Here is a 14,890-nt window from a genome sequence, read left to right as displayed (position 1 = left end):
CAATTGCCATAGTCAAAATAATGATCATATGTGTCACTCCCAAAAGCTCCCTCATACCCATTTGTAATCCCTGCCTCTTGGCCCTCCTTGTCCTGCTCTTCCCCAAGAAAGTACTCATCTGGTTTCTATGACTGTAAATTAATTTACAGATTCCTTAAATGCTTAATCATGTTGGATCTGTCCTATATTTCTTTCATTGTATTATTCCAAGAGTAGGTAACATTTACCAAAGTTCCAAACACACGTTATTTGCTTATCTAATATTTTATCTGAGCAGGAACCCTAAAGAAGGGGTTCAGCAACAGAATATCTAGATTTAAGGAACTCATTATCTTTCTCTGTTTTGCATGTTAAATCACATTACTTTGCCAACAAATATGCATCCATATCATTGTGTTAAATGGCTGCGTAGTATTCTCTCCTATTGTTAGATTAGCTTAATTTTTTGAGGTAATTCCTCTCTGTCAGACATTTAGATTGATTTAGTTTTTTGATAGTCATACAGCAAATATTTATTAAGCCTTTACTGTCTATCTGACACTGTTCAGGAATTGCCTTGAATACAAGGGATAAGAGTCCTGGCTTTAGGAATATACATGGCAGAGGAAAACAGAGAATGAATGAACAAATCAATGAATGAGGCTGTTACAGATTTCTAACCTGAATTATGAAGGAAACAAATAGAGGACATATGATAAAGTGCTTGGGCTGTCGGGGGTGGCATTCTGCTGTAGATAGATTAGGAAGACTGCTCTGAGGAAGTAGCCTGAGAGGCGAGAAGAGCTAAAGAAGAATATCAGTGGAAGAAGACATGACAAGTAAGGGTTCTGATATGGTTACATTTTCTTCATAGAGTAGCAGTTAAAGACAAACCATTCTTAATATTCTTTTCATAAACAAATTGAAGGAAGGGAAACTGCTGTTTCCAAATGTATACTAAAATGTTATATGAAAGAGGGATACATTTCAGAAATACAATGAGGGAGGAAGTGCAGATATATATATATATATATATATCTATCTATATATATATGAAAAAATAATTAAAGCAGTTATATAAGAGAATGTATAAAAAAATTTTAGGGTTCTTTAGGAAACAGAAAAGCTGAGAAAATGCACCCATTCATTCAAAAAATACCACGTATCAGGCAATGTTTATAGGGACAAAGGACACAGGAGTAAACAAAATAGATAAAAGACCCTCCGCTAATGGGTCCTTCATGAGACAGATAGTAAACAAATATAAATTATTAAGTAGGTAATAAGCATCATGAAGAAAACTGCAACATAATTTTATATCTCTGTATTTTAATAGTTTTTAAATTATTCCCAACATGTTTTATCCCAGTACTTACAACATTATTCTGCTATATGTCTAGTACTTAGAAGGAAAAAATATCATCCAGTGCACCCACGTAGTTCAGTCTTATTTGTGTATTTCCAAATTGTGTGCAGGAGGTGATCTCATCCATTCTTATGATTTTAGCTGGCATCTATTTGTAGTTGATACTTACAAGTACCCTTTCATGAAGAGTCTTATTTCATGCCATTTTTAAATCTCAAATGGGATCTCTGGAAAGCAACTCAAGTTTAAATATAGATTACTCATCTCACCCTCACCCCCACCTTACCTCTTCTAATATCATCATCATGTTTTTGTGTTATAGCATTGTAAATGTCCTAGATTCTATGCTCTGTTATCATCTATTTTAGTACCTTAGCTCTAAGATTGGGACCAAGGACAGAGGTGTATATACTGTACAGAATTGTTGACTTTAACTATATACCTAATAAACATGTTATGCTTAGGAAAAAAAGACAAATTCAAGATAATTGGGTTATTAATAAAATTTTGCCACTTACCTTGTAGATCAGTGTTTTTACCAACTTTTTTTGCCTTGACAATCTTTATTTATTTGAATTTCGTACTGTAAGTGTACGTTAAAATTTGAATCACATAATCTATTAAGTTTAAATAATGATTTTAGGATTCAAAGATGCTCTGGAACTGGTGTACTGAGATTTTACAGACATGTTTCCTTAGGCCTTTTCTCTTAAGATATTTTTTTATGATTGCTTTAAGTTTTTATTTCAGTTTCTTATATTTATTTGTTTAGTGAATTAATAAATTTTTGTAGCTTTTCTATATAGGGGGTCCTTTAAACTTTTCTGATATTTTTAGGTGAAGATTTAATTTTTTTAAAGTGTTAATTTTATGTTCTTGATATAAAGAGTTTGTGGTACAGTATATATAACAGTTTATTGGGAAACAAAAGTTTGTTAGTATTTATAAGACTTTCCAGGTTGTAAATGACTTAACCTTCTTTTCTAGGTTTGTTAAAGTTTTGCACTGTAGGATTTTGTGGAATTGGGAGCTTAATTGATTTCATTCTTATTTCAATGCAGGTAAGTTCATTTCAGTCTAGATTAACTACTTTTACATTCAAATTTGAGTTCTATGATCATCTTCTGGTATATTTTAAATACATTAGAAAGCAGTTAGAAATGTTTTTTCAGTTTTTCTTCAGATGCTAGGTTTAAGGGATCATGGCCACATCTCCAAGTAGCATTTTCAACCTGTGCTCTACCAGTTAGTAGTTCTAGAGGACATAAGAACTCCATAAAAAAAAGATTTCATGCTTAAATAGGACTTGAAAATGTGAGTTCCACAGATTTAAAGAGATTTCTTTATGGAATAACTTCTCCAGAATCTTTATTATTTTTATTATCATTTTCTCCTGCTGCAGTGGTGTGGAAGCAGGCATATTTGTGAAATGCTGTCCTTAAGTGTTTAAAAGTGCAGCCAGATGTTTTATATTAAATTATACTCAACTGATTGTGTTTAATTTGTGGGATTTGTAAATTAGAGAAAGAGATGAATTTATCACAACAAATGTCACAAAACAGCATTTCAGCAGGCATTTATGGAGCACCTAATATCTTCAGCAAGTATGTCAGTATGTATTTAGATCATCATCAGTTTTGCTTTTCATTCTCATACAGTATTTCCACTACTTAATTCTGTCTGCTTGATGTTATCCTTATGCTTTAAAAAAAAGTCAAAATCTAGGAGATTTTTGGTGGCATGCTGTGAGGAGGGTACCATACTGTGAGGAGGAGGTAGCATATGGGCCAATAAGATACCAGAATTAAACAAGGAAAATATTTGGTTTTAAAGTTGGAATTTTCCTGTTTTTATTCATAAACATATGCCTAACCAAATATCCTGCCTTCTCTGACTGTGGGACAGGCAAGCAGGCATGAAGAGGCTAAGTTACTTGTGCACATATGCTTGAAAATGGGTTTCTCACTTTAAATGAGGATCCAGGGAATTTATATATTATTGGGATTTTTTAAGATACCCAGAATTCAATGTCTTTGAAACCCAACCACTTAATATTTTCATACTATATTCTTTCTTCAGTGATATCATTGCTTTATAGTCTTATTTATATTAGTTATAGAGCTTATTTGATTTAGCTACTTCTTTCTGATACATGTGTGCCTGAACTTTTCAGAATAAATTGTATTCTTAAAAGATTTGGAACTTTTACTATCACATTAAGAAATTTTTGAGGTAGAATTGGAATGTTGAATTTCTGAGGTAAGTTTCCCTAAATAAAACATTTTAATGGGTATGACCTCTTTGGACTGCTTTCATATTGGGGGAAAAGTAAATCAGTTTTCAAATGTAGCAAAATAAAACCAATTTTGGATAAAAAAATATTAGGGTTCTTTAGGAAACAGAAAAGCTGAGAAAATGCACCCATTCTTTCAAAAAGTACCATGTACATTAGTTTTAGAGAATTATCTTTTTCAGCAAATCAAATAAGTTTTACTATAAATATAATGAAATGTTAATATTTTTGTCCTGAAAATATTTTTTCCAATTTCTCATAGACCCTTTACATTTTGTCCATCATCTTTTTGTTTATTCTTTCCTTCTTCCTCTCCATCCCCAATTTTTTTTTTCTTTTTCTATTAAATATTATTCCCCAGTGAATAGTAGTATTTTTCTATTGGGCTGTGATCCCAGAAACATATTGTGCATGAACTCAAGAACTATAAAAACATACTTTTCCTTCACAGTGTTTATAATAAAAATCCAGGAAAATCTTCAAAAAATAAGTCTAGTTAGTTCATCTTGGTGCAGTATAATGCGTATTATTGTTAGCATATATTGTTATATCTACTGAAATACTTTCAAGAGTTTACTTATTAATAAACTTTTGAAAGTTTCCTCTTTTTTTTGTTGTTAAAAATACGAAAATGGCAATGTGTGAATGAATCATATAAAACAAGATTTTTATTTAGTGAATTAAAAGAACGTTCAAAAACCAAAGAATGTCTTAAAACTGGTTCTTAGACTAATCCCAAAGCTGTGTCTTCCTCAGATCATAGAATGGTGAATCTTACTCATTTCTTTAAGAATGATGTTTATATTGTTTTTAGGATTAATACTAAGCAATCTTTAAATCAAATGAAGTCAGGGGCTCTGGATGCCTAACCTCTGGCACAGTGTAGGAATTTAGATGCTTAATTAAAATGTGACTAATTGGATGGTTTTTACAGCCTCATGTTAAAATTAACCACAAATAAATCAACTATGGACACCAAACAGTAATTTGACTTTTAAGAGAATACGATTTTACTTCTTTAGGGGAATTGGGATGCACAAAAGTTGTATCATTATTCTCTAACTGTAGATAGCTAAATCATTTTACTTTTTTCACCAGCTTATAGGTCTTAAGGAGATGATTTGATCTTGCCAGTATTAATATTTGCATTCTGTAAATGGAGAAACTCATAAGTGGATTAGATAGAAAAAGGGTACATTGATAAGAGTTGTATAAAGTGTTCTAATTTTTTCTTTCACTTCTTAATTCATTCTTAATATTTTAAATTTATAAGATAATTTGAGTTATCTCAGTGGCATGACTTCAATGACAATGTAATGCCATTAAATGAGGAAGCATACCTATTGCTGAAGTTTAGCTGTTAAAGTACTTAATAGTAACCACATTTTTTTCTTTATTAGAATGCTACCTAATTATATACAAACAAAATACATTTTCCACTAAAAAAATTAATTTTAAATTACAAACAAAACTACAACATTAATAAATATAACTCTGGGGGGGAAATATTTTCCCAGGCAGGGACAAATTACCTTTGAAATTGAAATAAGTCAAAGGGAGAAATAAAGTGGGAAAAACCCATTTACTGCTTACAAGCAGTCATCTACTTCTGCTTGCCCATGTCTCTCATGACCCAGCTGCAAGAAGGACCCTAATCAACCTCTCTGCCCAGATATGCCCTCACTCCCCCATGTAATCACCTATTGATATAGAGATGGGCTACTTCTGTCCACCCCTTGGAAACAACTATTGATATGGTGATGCACTAAGGCCAGGTGAGAGATTCTGGAAATATTGCAGTTTTACCAACAGCCCACCCTCCAGAAATCTCGCTTCACAATCTACTCCCCATCTTCCTCAATGACCCCTGTACGAGAAAAGTGGAGTACTGTAACCAGACTAATAACATACAATAACAACAGTAATTAAATCATGATAATCCTCAAGCAGGAGGATTCACCTAGGTTCAAAGTCCTACATAGATTAAGTCCATAGCTTGCCTATTCCACAAGTGGTCAGTAGCTGAACAGTTAGGGAGTTCAGAGCAATCATCACATGGCCACTGCAGCCAGGGACATGTCCAGGAGCTCAGGGACTATAGAAGAAAATCACCTTAAGGGTGATTAGATACATGTTTTAATGACACCAGCATAAGCAAATCTTGTCCATCAGGTAGGATACATGCAAGAGAGTGGTCCTGTGATGGGACAGTGGCAGGAATGGGATCTCATCCTGGTCTAGTATACCAGACTTTCACCCCCCTCCCTGTGGGAGTTACAGATGGGTCAGAATATAGGGCTATGGGAGTTACATGCACTGGCCATAAAGATAAAACAAAACTTCCCTGCATGATCCTCTTACCTCCCAGATTATTTGGGTACACTACCATGATCTTTGGGGGCCACTCTGCTGTTATTCCAGACACACACAGGAGGCCAGCTTCCAGGCCTTTTCCCCAATATGCCAGAAGGGCCAACCATCTCTGGTCCATGTATCAAAATCTCCAGGGCCACCTCCACTCAACAGAGTCTTCAGGATTTAATGCGTTGGGGCTGGCAGCAGGATATTGCTCTGCTGGCCATATGCTGGCTTTAATAACTCCTCTTTGGTTTGCACATACATTGTATAAGAGAGGCAGCAATGTGTGTTAGCATGTCCACAGGGCTCAAGGCTCCTTTTCAGGGATTCTCATTCAAATGCTGTAGCACTGTGCATATGCAAACTGACCAGCCCCATAGACTATTGGTGTCCAAATTCAGGCCAGATTTCAACAAACTATTGTACATCTCTATCATGCCTACCCTGGTAGGGTTATATGGTACATGAAACTTCCACTTTATTCCTAATTGCTGCACCCATTCTTGTAACGCATGTCCAGTAAAGTGGGTGCCTTGATCACTGTCAGTCACCTGAGGCTGGCCATAAGCACAAAGAGATGCTCTAGGTCCCTTTTGGTGGTTTGCTGATCTGTACAATGTGCAGGAGAAACAACCAACAGTTCAGTAGCTGTGTTCACACAAGTCATGGCATATCTATATCCTTCTGTTATGGACAGAGGCCCAATAAAATCTGTCACCTGACAAGGGATATAGCCCCTTTACTATTGTCTCATGTTGCTGCAGGACTCAGTGTAAGTCTCTCTTAGAGCACACAAGGCACTCCTTCTGGACTCTGCTGTCTTCTTCAAAGCTCAGTGGCAAGCCCCACCAACAGGCTACAGCCCACATTGTCTTTTGCTCTGTGTGCAACAAATGCTGATGTAACCATTGGGCTACATCAGAGGCAGGCTTTCCTTCTAGCCAGTGCACCTGGGCATTGTGTCTATTTCATCATTCCCTAGGGATATCAAAGGCAAATGGCCAGTCACATGATATATGGCAACTGTCTTAGTCTGATCAGATGCTGTAGGTCTTGCCACAACTCTTGCCCTCAGTGGGGCTGGTGACCAACCATCCAGTTGGCATGGTACCATATCAGTAGCCACAGGGTCAAGCCCCGATAGATGTCTCAGCTGTCAGTGCAGACAGCTATAGAGGAGGGCTCCTGGGTGATCACGAGCCATGCTGCCCGCAACTCAGCCCACTAACTGCTCTTCCCCTCTTCATCTCCATCCATGTTGTCTCAGTCTTAGAATGGAAAGCCACAGCCCTCCGTGGGCTGCCCACAACCAGACCCATCTGTATACCAGGCATCTTCAGGTATAGGGGCTTTTCTATCCTGATAAGGGCTCTTGGCTACCAATGGCTCAAAAGCAAGTTCTTCCTGCTTTCCACTGGTATATGTCACTGGCTCCAGTAAGTGTTGGAGTTCCTCACTTAAGGGGCTATTGGAGAGAGTGCTACACTGCTGTAAGTATGCAACCCATTTGGCCAGGGTAGGCATCTGTGCCACACCACTCCGTGGCCTTCGGGTCCCAGTCTCATACTCACCCTATGATTGGATAGGTGGTTATTACCTTGGTTGGAGCTGTTCCAGTTATGGGCTCTGTAACCAGCAAGGTGTGGTACACAGCAGTCAGTTGCTTCTAGGTCAAAGTGAATGGGATCTCTGCTCCTTTCCATAGTTGTGACCAGAATCCAATAGGTTGGTGCATCCATTCAAGCTGCTGCCAAAGACTCCATCCATAACCAACTGCGGTTACATGAACGTCTAGCTCACAGGGCCTTGATGAGTCGATTACAGTCATGACTTGTACAGCTTTGCTCACTTAACAGCAATACGAGCACCTGCATATGTTTCATCCCAGTCCCACCTGATGCCCTTTCATACCAACTGGTATAAGGGCTTCAGAATTTGTGCCAAGTGCAGGATAGACACTCCCCAGTAGCCCAAAAGACCCAAAACTTCCTGTAATACTGCCACAGTGGTAGGGGTAGGAAAAGCCTGGACCTTGTCTATTACTGTTTCTGTGATAACTTTAATTTTACCTGATCTGACAACCCCCAAAAACTTTACTGACAAACCAGGTTCTTGAACCTTGGTGCTGTTCACAGCCCATCCTTTCTCCTATAGATGTTGCTGCCATCTAGGAACTGCCCCTTCTAAATCTGCAAGAGAATCAGATGTGAGAATAATATCATCAATTAGTGATACAGCTACAGCATTTGCAGTTTCTTCCATGTGGCCAAGTCCTGGGCTACAAGTCCATGACAGATGGTGGGACTGTGGAGGCATCCCTATGGAAGAACAGTAAATGTCCACTTACGGCCTTCACATGTGAAGGCAAATTGTTCCTGACTTTCCTGTGTTATGTCAACAGAGAAGAAAGCATTAGCAAGGTCCACAACATAATGATATGTCCTTAGTTCATGACTGAGGGTGTCTATAAGGACTGCTATAGAGGGGACAGTAGCTTGCAAAGGGGGTGTGACCTTATTCAGTTCCTTGTAATCCACGGTCATATGCCAGGAGCTGTCTGGCTTTTTCACTGGCAGCACTGGGGAATTAAAAGGACTATGAGTGGGCTTTATGATGCCCACCATCTCCAACTCCTGTAGAGTTTCTCCAGTTCCCTTGTGTCCCTCAGGCAATTTATACTGCTTCATATTTGTCACATGCTGAGTTATAGGAAGAGCTGTAGGCGGGTGCTTAGCATGTCCCCTCAGAATTGTGTACCTTTACCACACATACCGTCAGTCTGAACTCACCTGCAGTAGTCTGTAACCACAGGCCCTGCAGGATATCTACCTCCAAAATATATTCAGGGATGGGAGAAATGTACACAGTATACTCCTTTATGGGTAAATGCCCTATCCCCAGTGGGATTTGGGCTTTCATCACTCTAATTGCCTTACCTCCATAGCCATCTGTCACAGCAGGGGTCCCAGGAAAATGCTCATGGTTATCGTAAATCAGAGAACATTCAGCTCATGTATCCACTAGTGCCAGGACACTTTGTACATTCACTGAGGACCAGTGAATTGCTAATTCTACATGTGGCCTATGGTCCCTACTACGTCCCTCAAGGTGGGGGCCTTGATCCTCACCTCAGTCAAACCACAGTGCCCAGTCAATCTGTGGGGAAGAAGGTCCAGGCGGAACCTGAGTACTGTCCCCCAGGAAGTCTTGCAGGGATACAGGCTGGACATGGGGCTTTGCCTCTGGCTTCTGTGTCCTGGACCTCAGTGGCTGGAACTGCTGCTCTAGCTCTAATTGGTGCCACAGTTCTAACAAAATCCTAGTGGGCTACCCACCAAGTTTTTCTTCATTACCCTGGCCTTTATCAAATATACCCACATGTGGGTTCTCCAGACCTTCACTGGGCCCTTTGCACCTCTCCTTTCAGTTGTAGACCATAGTTCCTTCCGTGCTCTTATTGTTTCAACCTCCCCCAGATCTGCTAAAGTACAATCAGCCTCACTTATGGGTTGCCCTACCAAAGAGATGGGGGAGCTGTATGAGCACTAGATTTCTCATTCCTACAGTGAACAACTCCTCATCAGGGCCCTGGGGATCCCTATTAAAGATGATATTTTTCATGCCCAGCTCCTGTAACACCTGCTGGATCTCTGCATATGTTTTCCAGCTAGTGGGTAAGTATGGTAAATCAACCCGATTAGGCCAACTGCCCTGATGGCTATTGTCAGCCAGTTCAAAAGCACCTGATTCTCTGAGGTGTGATGGGCACTCTGAAACTGCTGCTTAAGGGAAAGGTGAGTCATCTGGAAAGCCAGTCAACACATTTCAGAACCCAACATAACAATGATTTCCACCTCCATATCCCAGAGACAAAAGCCTTGTAGGCAGAGGTTCTGACTGCTTCTGAAACTGGATGCTCATGTCCACCAGTATCTTGGGTATGGGGTGCAGCATGGAGTGGGGCAGCTCCTCCCGCTGAGGAGCCCACAGTTGTTGTGTTTGTATTTTCTTAATTATAACCAGGCAGGCCTTTAATAAAGGAGGGGCTGGTGTGTCTTTCTGCCTCCTCCCTCATTGCTGCTGTATCTTCCAGGAGTGCAACCCATCTTCTCAATAACTGTCTCTCTTTCTTAAGGGCATCCCATAGGTCATTACCCAGCTCCTCCAAGCGATGCTGAGATGTGTTTCTCTCCTGCTGACGTCTCTCTCTCTCTCTCTCTCTCTCTCTCTCTCTCCTCACTCCTCAATAACCCTTTCCACTATCTCTAGAAAGAAACATCCCACAATCCCAGCTGCTACATGGCCTTTCAGGGCTGCTAAGCAGTCTTCTGTCTCATGGAAGGCTAATTCCACAGCTTCCAGTGTCTCTACCCTTTCTCAATTCTGGGAAAGGCCCCACCCATCTAGGAGGTGCTTTACCCTAGACCAATTCCCCACTAGGGGCTTCCCAGTTGGAAGCCTTATAGATAGGGGGCTCCAAGTGAAGCTGCACCCTCCATCACTGCAGCTACTGGGGACTCCCCACCATCCACAGGGGGGTTTCTGGCTCTCCCCACCATCTCTAGGGGCAGCCTGCCCAGGGGTCATATCCATGAAGACAGATTTCAAATTCAGAGGTCCTGCTGATTACCTCCAGAAGTAACTCTGGGGGAAAATATATTTTTCCAGTCTGGGGCAAATTCCCTTTGAAATCGAAGTCAGTCAAATGGAGAAATAAAGTGTGAGAAACCCGTTTATTGCTTACAAGCAGTTGTCCACTTTTGCTTGCCTGTGTCTCATGATCCAGGTGCAAAAAGGGACCCCACCCAACCTCTCTATCCAGATATGCCCTGGCTCCCCTATGTAATCACCTACTGATATGGAGATGGACTACTCCTTTCCACCCCTTGGAAATAACTATTGATATGGTGATGCACTAAGGCCAGGCAAGAGATTCTGGAAATACTGCAATTTTACCCACAATAAAGTTCAAATAGAGATCTTTTTCATGTGGTAAAAAATATGTACACAATATAAAATTGCCATTTTAACCATTTTAGGTGTACACTTAAGTGGCATTAATTACAGTCAGAATGTTGGGCAACCATTACCACTATCTGTTTTCAGGCCTTTCCATCATTCTAGATGTAAACTGTATCTGCTAAGCAACAATTCTACCTCCTTCCCAACCTAACCTTAGTTCCTGGTAACATCTGATATACCCTCTGTCTCTATGAATTTACCTATTCTAGATATTTTATATAAGAATCCTACAATACATGTCCTTTTATGCCTGGCTTATTTCACTTTGCATAATGCTTTCAAGGTTCATTGATATTATGGCATGTATCAGAACTTCATCCTTTTTATGGCTGAAAAATATTCCATTGTATGTATATACCATGTTTTGTTTATCCATTCATCTGTTGATGGATACTTGGGGCAGCTCTTCAAATTGTTTTAGAAACAATTTAACAGAAAATAGCAACTAGTGCTCTGCTTTGGTGATCTGGCATTGGTGTGTAGAAAGCATTGAAGACAGGTACATTATCAGGAATTTTTGGCTACAAGTAACAGACCTCAATTTAAATTGGCTTTAATAATATTTTATTATATAATAGTATTTTATTATATCATATGCTAAAAACCTGGAGATAAAGTAGTTTTACAATTTGTTAATTTAGATCTGAAGTACATAATGAAGGGTCGCCCTTGCCTTCCTCCCTCCCTACTTCCTCTCTTCCTTTGCTCCTCCATTTCTTCCCTCCTTCCTCCTTCTTTTTGCCATCTTCACTTCCTTTGGTCAGCATCACTTCCTTATATAATTACTTTCAGAGGCAGAAAAAAAAACAGTTGCCTCTCACAAGTATCTTCTTAAGGGCAAATAAGGCCCCCAGTGAACTTGTCTCATAGGTGATTGTCCAGAATTCCAGAGTTACATGCCCAGGCTGAACCAATTTCTGGAAAGAGGATTGGAATTATCATGATAGAACAAGTTGTTGATGAACCAGAATTACATAGTTTGAGGGGAAAATAAGGTTGTAATAAGATCCCTAAATTGAATACAAAAATGGATCATGTATTACCAGATAGTAAAACTGTAACCTTTGGGGCTGTCTCCTCTTCAGGACAGGGGAAACAAAGAACAAAAACACCACCTTACCATTTTTCTATCTGTTAATTGCTAACTTGGTAAGGTTGTAAAATATCTGAGCCCTAACCAGTTTTTTAGTTATATTCCCTGGGAGAGTCATGTGTACCTCAGTAGAGTTTATTAGAACTGCATGATATTAAAAGGTCACCCAGTCATATATTTTCCTTATTTCCAACTTCTGAATACTTTTTCCAATAGGAGTAAATTAGATTGTCTGGGGAGATGGCATAGGAAGGAAAAGATAGAGGACAAAAGGCCAAGTTCCAATCTATGGCATATTCCACATTAGGCAATTTTTACCATTTGTACTATCTAGGCTTTACTTTTTATTTATTTCTCTCATACAGTCTCAAAACATGTTGTAATTTCTAGTCACCCACTCTTCTCTTTCTTGGTTTAATGTACATAGTAGTTGTCTCTGTGACCTTGGCTAGTAAAAACATTTTAATTTTTACTTAAATTCATAAATAATATTCATAAATGTCAAGCCAAATAAATGTAATCTTTAGAAAGTAATTCAAAGTGCATGACAGCACCTAGCATAGTATTTAGCACATAAGTGCATGGTTAAGTGTTTACTAGAATAAGGTCTCCATCGGCGGGGATTGTATCTTATTCACAGTTAGGTATGTAATGCCTAGCACAGTGCCTTAAATGTTGGAGGAATTCAGTATTTGTTGAGTGGTTTTTAAAACCAAATTCATTTTAAAAATGAAAAATGCTCTACAGCAGTGTTCTTCAAACTCCAGTTGTATAACCTCTAAAATAATTTTTTTAAAAATCCCTACCCTCCGCACGTTTTAAAGTTGACATTTAAATTTCCTATCATAAGTTTAAATAGTTGCAAAGGATATAATTTCTAGTTTGCAAATATTGACATATTTAAATAAAACTGTTACATCAATTTTAAACCATATCCAACAGAACATAAATACCATAGAATTTTAAATATCATTCACTTAAAAGAGTGAATGAACCCTTCACTAATCATTACAATTTTAACATTGTTTCTTATTCTCCTTGAATTTTTATTTCTATTCTCATTCTCCCAAAGTTTTATCCAAATGTAATATATTCCTATGCTTGAAAAATCTCCTGATCTTCTTATTCATTAAAATTGAAATATTAAAAAATTTTCTATGATTTCTGGGTTGAGCTGTCATTATAATTATTAATGATATGCAGTTGATCAAACACCATGAACATGTTATAAATTTTAGCAAATTATTTCTAAGCAAAAAAAAGTAAAGTGTTAGTGGGAGTGGTCTTTTAACAAGACATAGCAGACTATTTTTGGACTTGATGAAAGATTTGCCTAAGTGCAATATTTTGAATTATCCCTTTGTTTGGCACATTGGAGGTTTTTATACCTCAGGGCAATGTGCTGTCATGAGACTCGGGGTATGCTTTGATGGGAGGAGATAGGCTTTATGTTGTGAAGTTGGAGAAAGGACCACAGTGAAAGGGAGGTGGGAAGGGGAACTAGCATGATTCTACCACCATAGCATGGTGTCAGGCTGATCAGTTTTAACAAAGGGCATATATGAGAATTAAGGATCTCAAAATTCATTCCCTTAAAACTGTCTGGACTCACATATACAAAACTTTGTGCACCTGTAAGGCCACAGTTAGAAGATTGCTACCTTACAGGATAATTTGTAGAGATCATGTTAACTGAGTAAAACAAATGTGATTAAGTGGACAAGATGGTTGTAATGGGCACATACTGTTTTTTCTCTTTTCCATTCCATGTGGTTCTGTTAGGAATTTCAGTTACACTGCCTCATCTCCCACAGAGAGCTTGACCTGGCCAGTCATATTAATCCTATTTCCCGGGATACAGTAACTTGTCTAGCAATAGTCATAACAACCAAGCAGATAAATCAGTCTTTCCCAGGAATTGGTATTTCCCTGGAACACTGAGGAAGGAAATTTTACTTTCTTTCTATTGGGAGCTGCTGAGCTGTGAACATGTGAATCTGGAGCTGTTGGTAACCAACTGTAAAATGCCTGTCTGCAGAATGAAGGCAAGCCAAGCTAAGCAGAGTCAGGGAGGCCAAACCAAGGACTTTATGGCAAATGGAATTTCAGTACTTGAGACCTTGGTTCTTGCAGCTTTTTTTTTTTAATTTTTTATTAAGATATGATTGATAAACACTCTTATGAAGGTTTCACATGAAAAAACAATGTGGTTACTACATTTACCCATATTACCAAGTCTCCACCCATACCCCAGTGCAGTCACTGTCCATCAGTGCAGCAAGTTCTTGCAGCTTTTTTGATACTGTGAGTTTTCCCAGTATCCTTTTCAGCTGTGTGGGCCACTAAATTACTTTTTTTGCTTGAGTTAATTTGAGTTACATTTTTGGTGCTACTGAAGTAATTTTATTAACAACCGAAGAAGTAAACACAAAGATTGTGAAAATCTCTCTTATAAAACAAATAATTTTGAAAACTTTCTCTTCTAGATTGTTGGACCTTCAGATGGAAGTAGTTACATCATAGATTATTATGGAACCAGACTTACAAGACTAAGTATTACTAATGAGACATTTAGAAAAACACAGTTATTTCCATAAACATTTTAAAAAAGAAACAGTAAGTGATATTATATGTAATCATAATTACATTATTTGTATACAATTATGAGAATTTGAAAACCATAGAAAATTTAATAGATCATCTAGTGTTCTAAACCTCTAATTTTGGTTATCAGGAAACATAGATCTACATATGTCTGGAATATCCCTAATCTTTTGCA

At 38.3% G+C, this 14,890-nt stretch overlaps 1 protein-coding gene across 3 annotated transcripts in view; it reads left to right on the top strand.

The window, feature by feature from the left end:
• Window positions 1-14,890, top strand: part of TM2D1 (TM2 domain containing 1) — a 130,705-nt gene that overhangs the window by 30,268 nt on the left and 85,547 nt on the right. Inside the window, exons 5-6 of one of the 3 annotated variants that reach the window (XM_057500263.1) lie at window positions 2,333-2,406; window positions 14,598-14,727. In XM_057500263.1, the coding sequence (XP_057356246.1) occupies window positions 2,333-2,406; window positions 14,598-14,708 (185 nt within the window). In that variant the 3' untranslated portion in view covers window positions 14,709-14,727. Of the gene's footprint in view, window positions 1-2,332; window positions 2,407-9,623; window positions 10,104-14,597; window positions 14,728-14,890 lie in introns of those variants that run through there. The other 2 variants (XM_057500264.1, XM_057500265.1) reach the window with 2 other exon arrangements.

Source organism: Manis pentadactyla, chromosome 4, assembly GCF_030020395.1.
Source record: "Manis pentadactyla isolate mManPen7 chromosome 4, mManPen7.hap1, whole genome shotgun sequence".
Lineage (NCBI taxonomy): Eukaryota > Metazoa > Chordata > Mammalia > Pholidota > Manidae > Manis > Manis pentadactyla.
The sequence above is the reverse complement of the archived record's forward strand: the minus strand, read 5'-3'. Positions and strand labels throughout refer to the sequence as shown.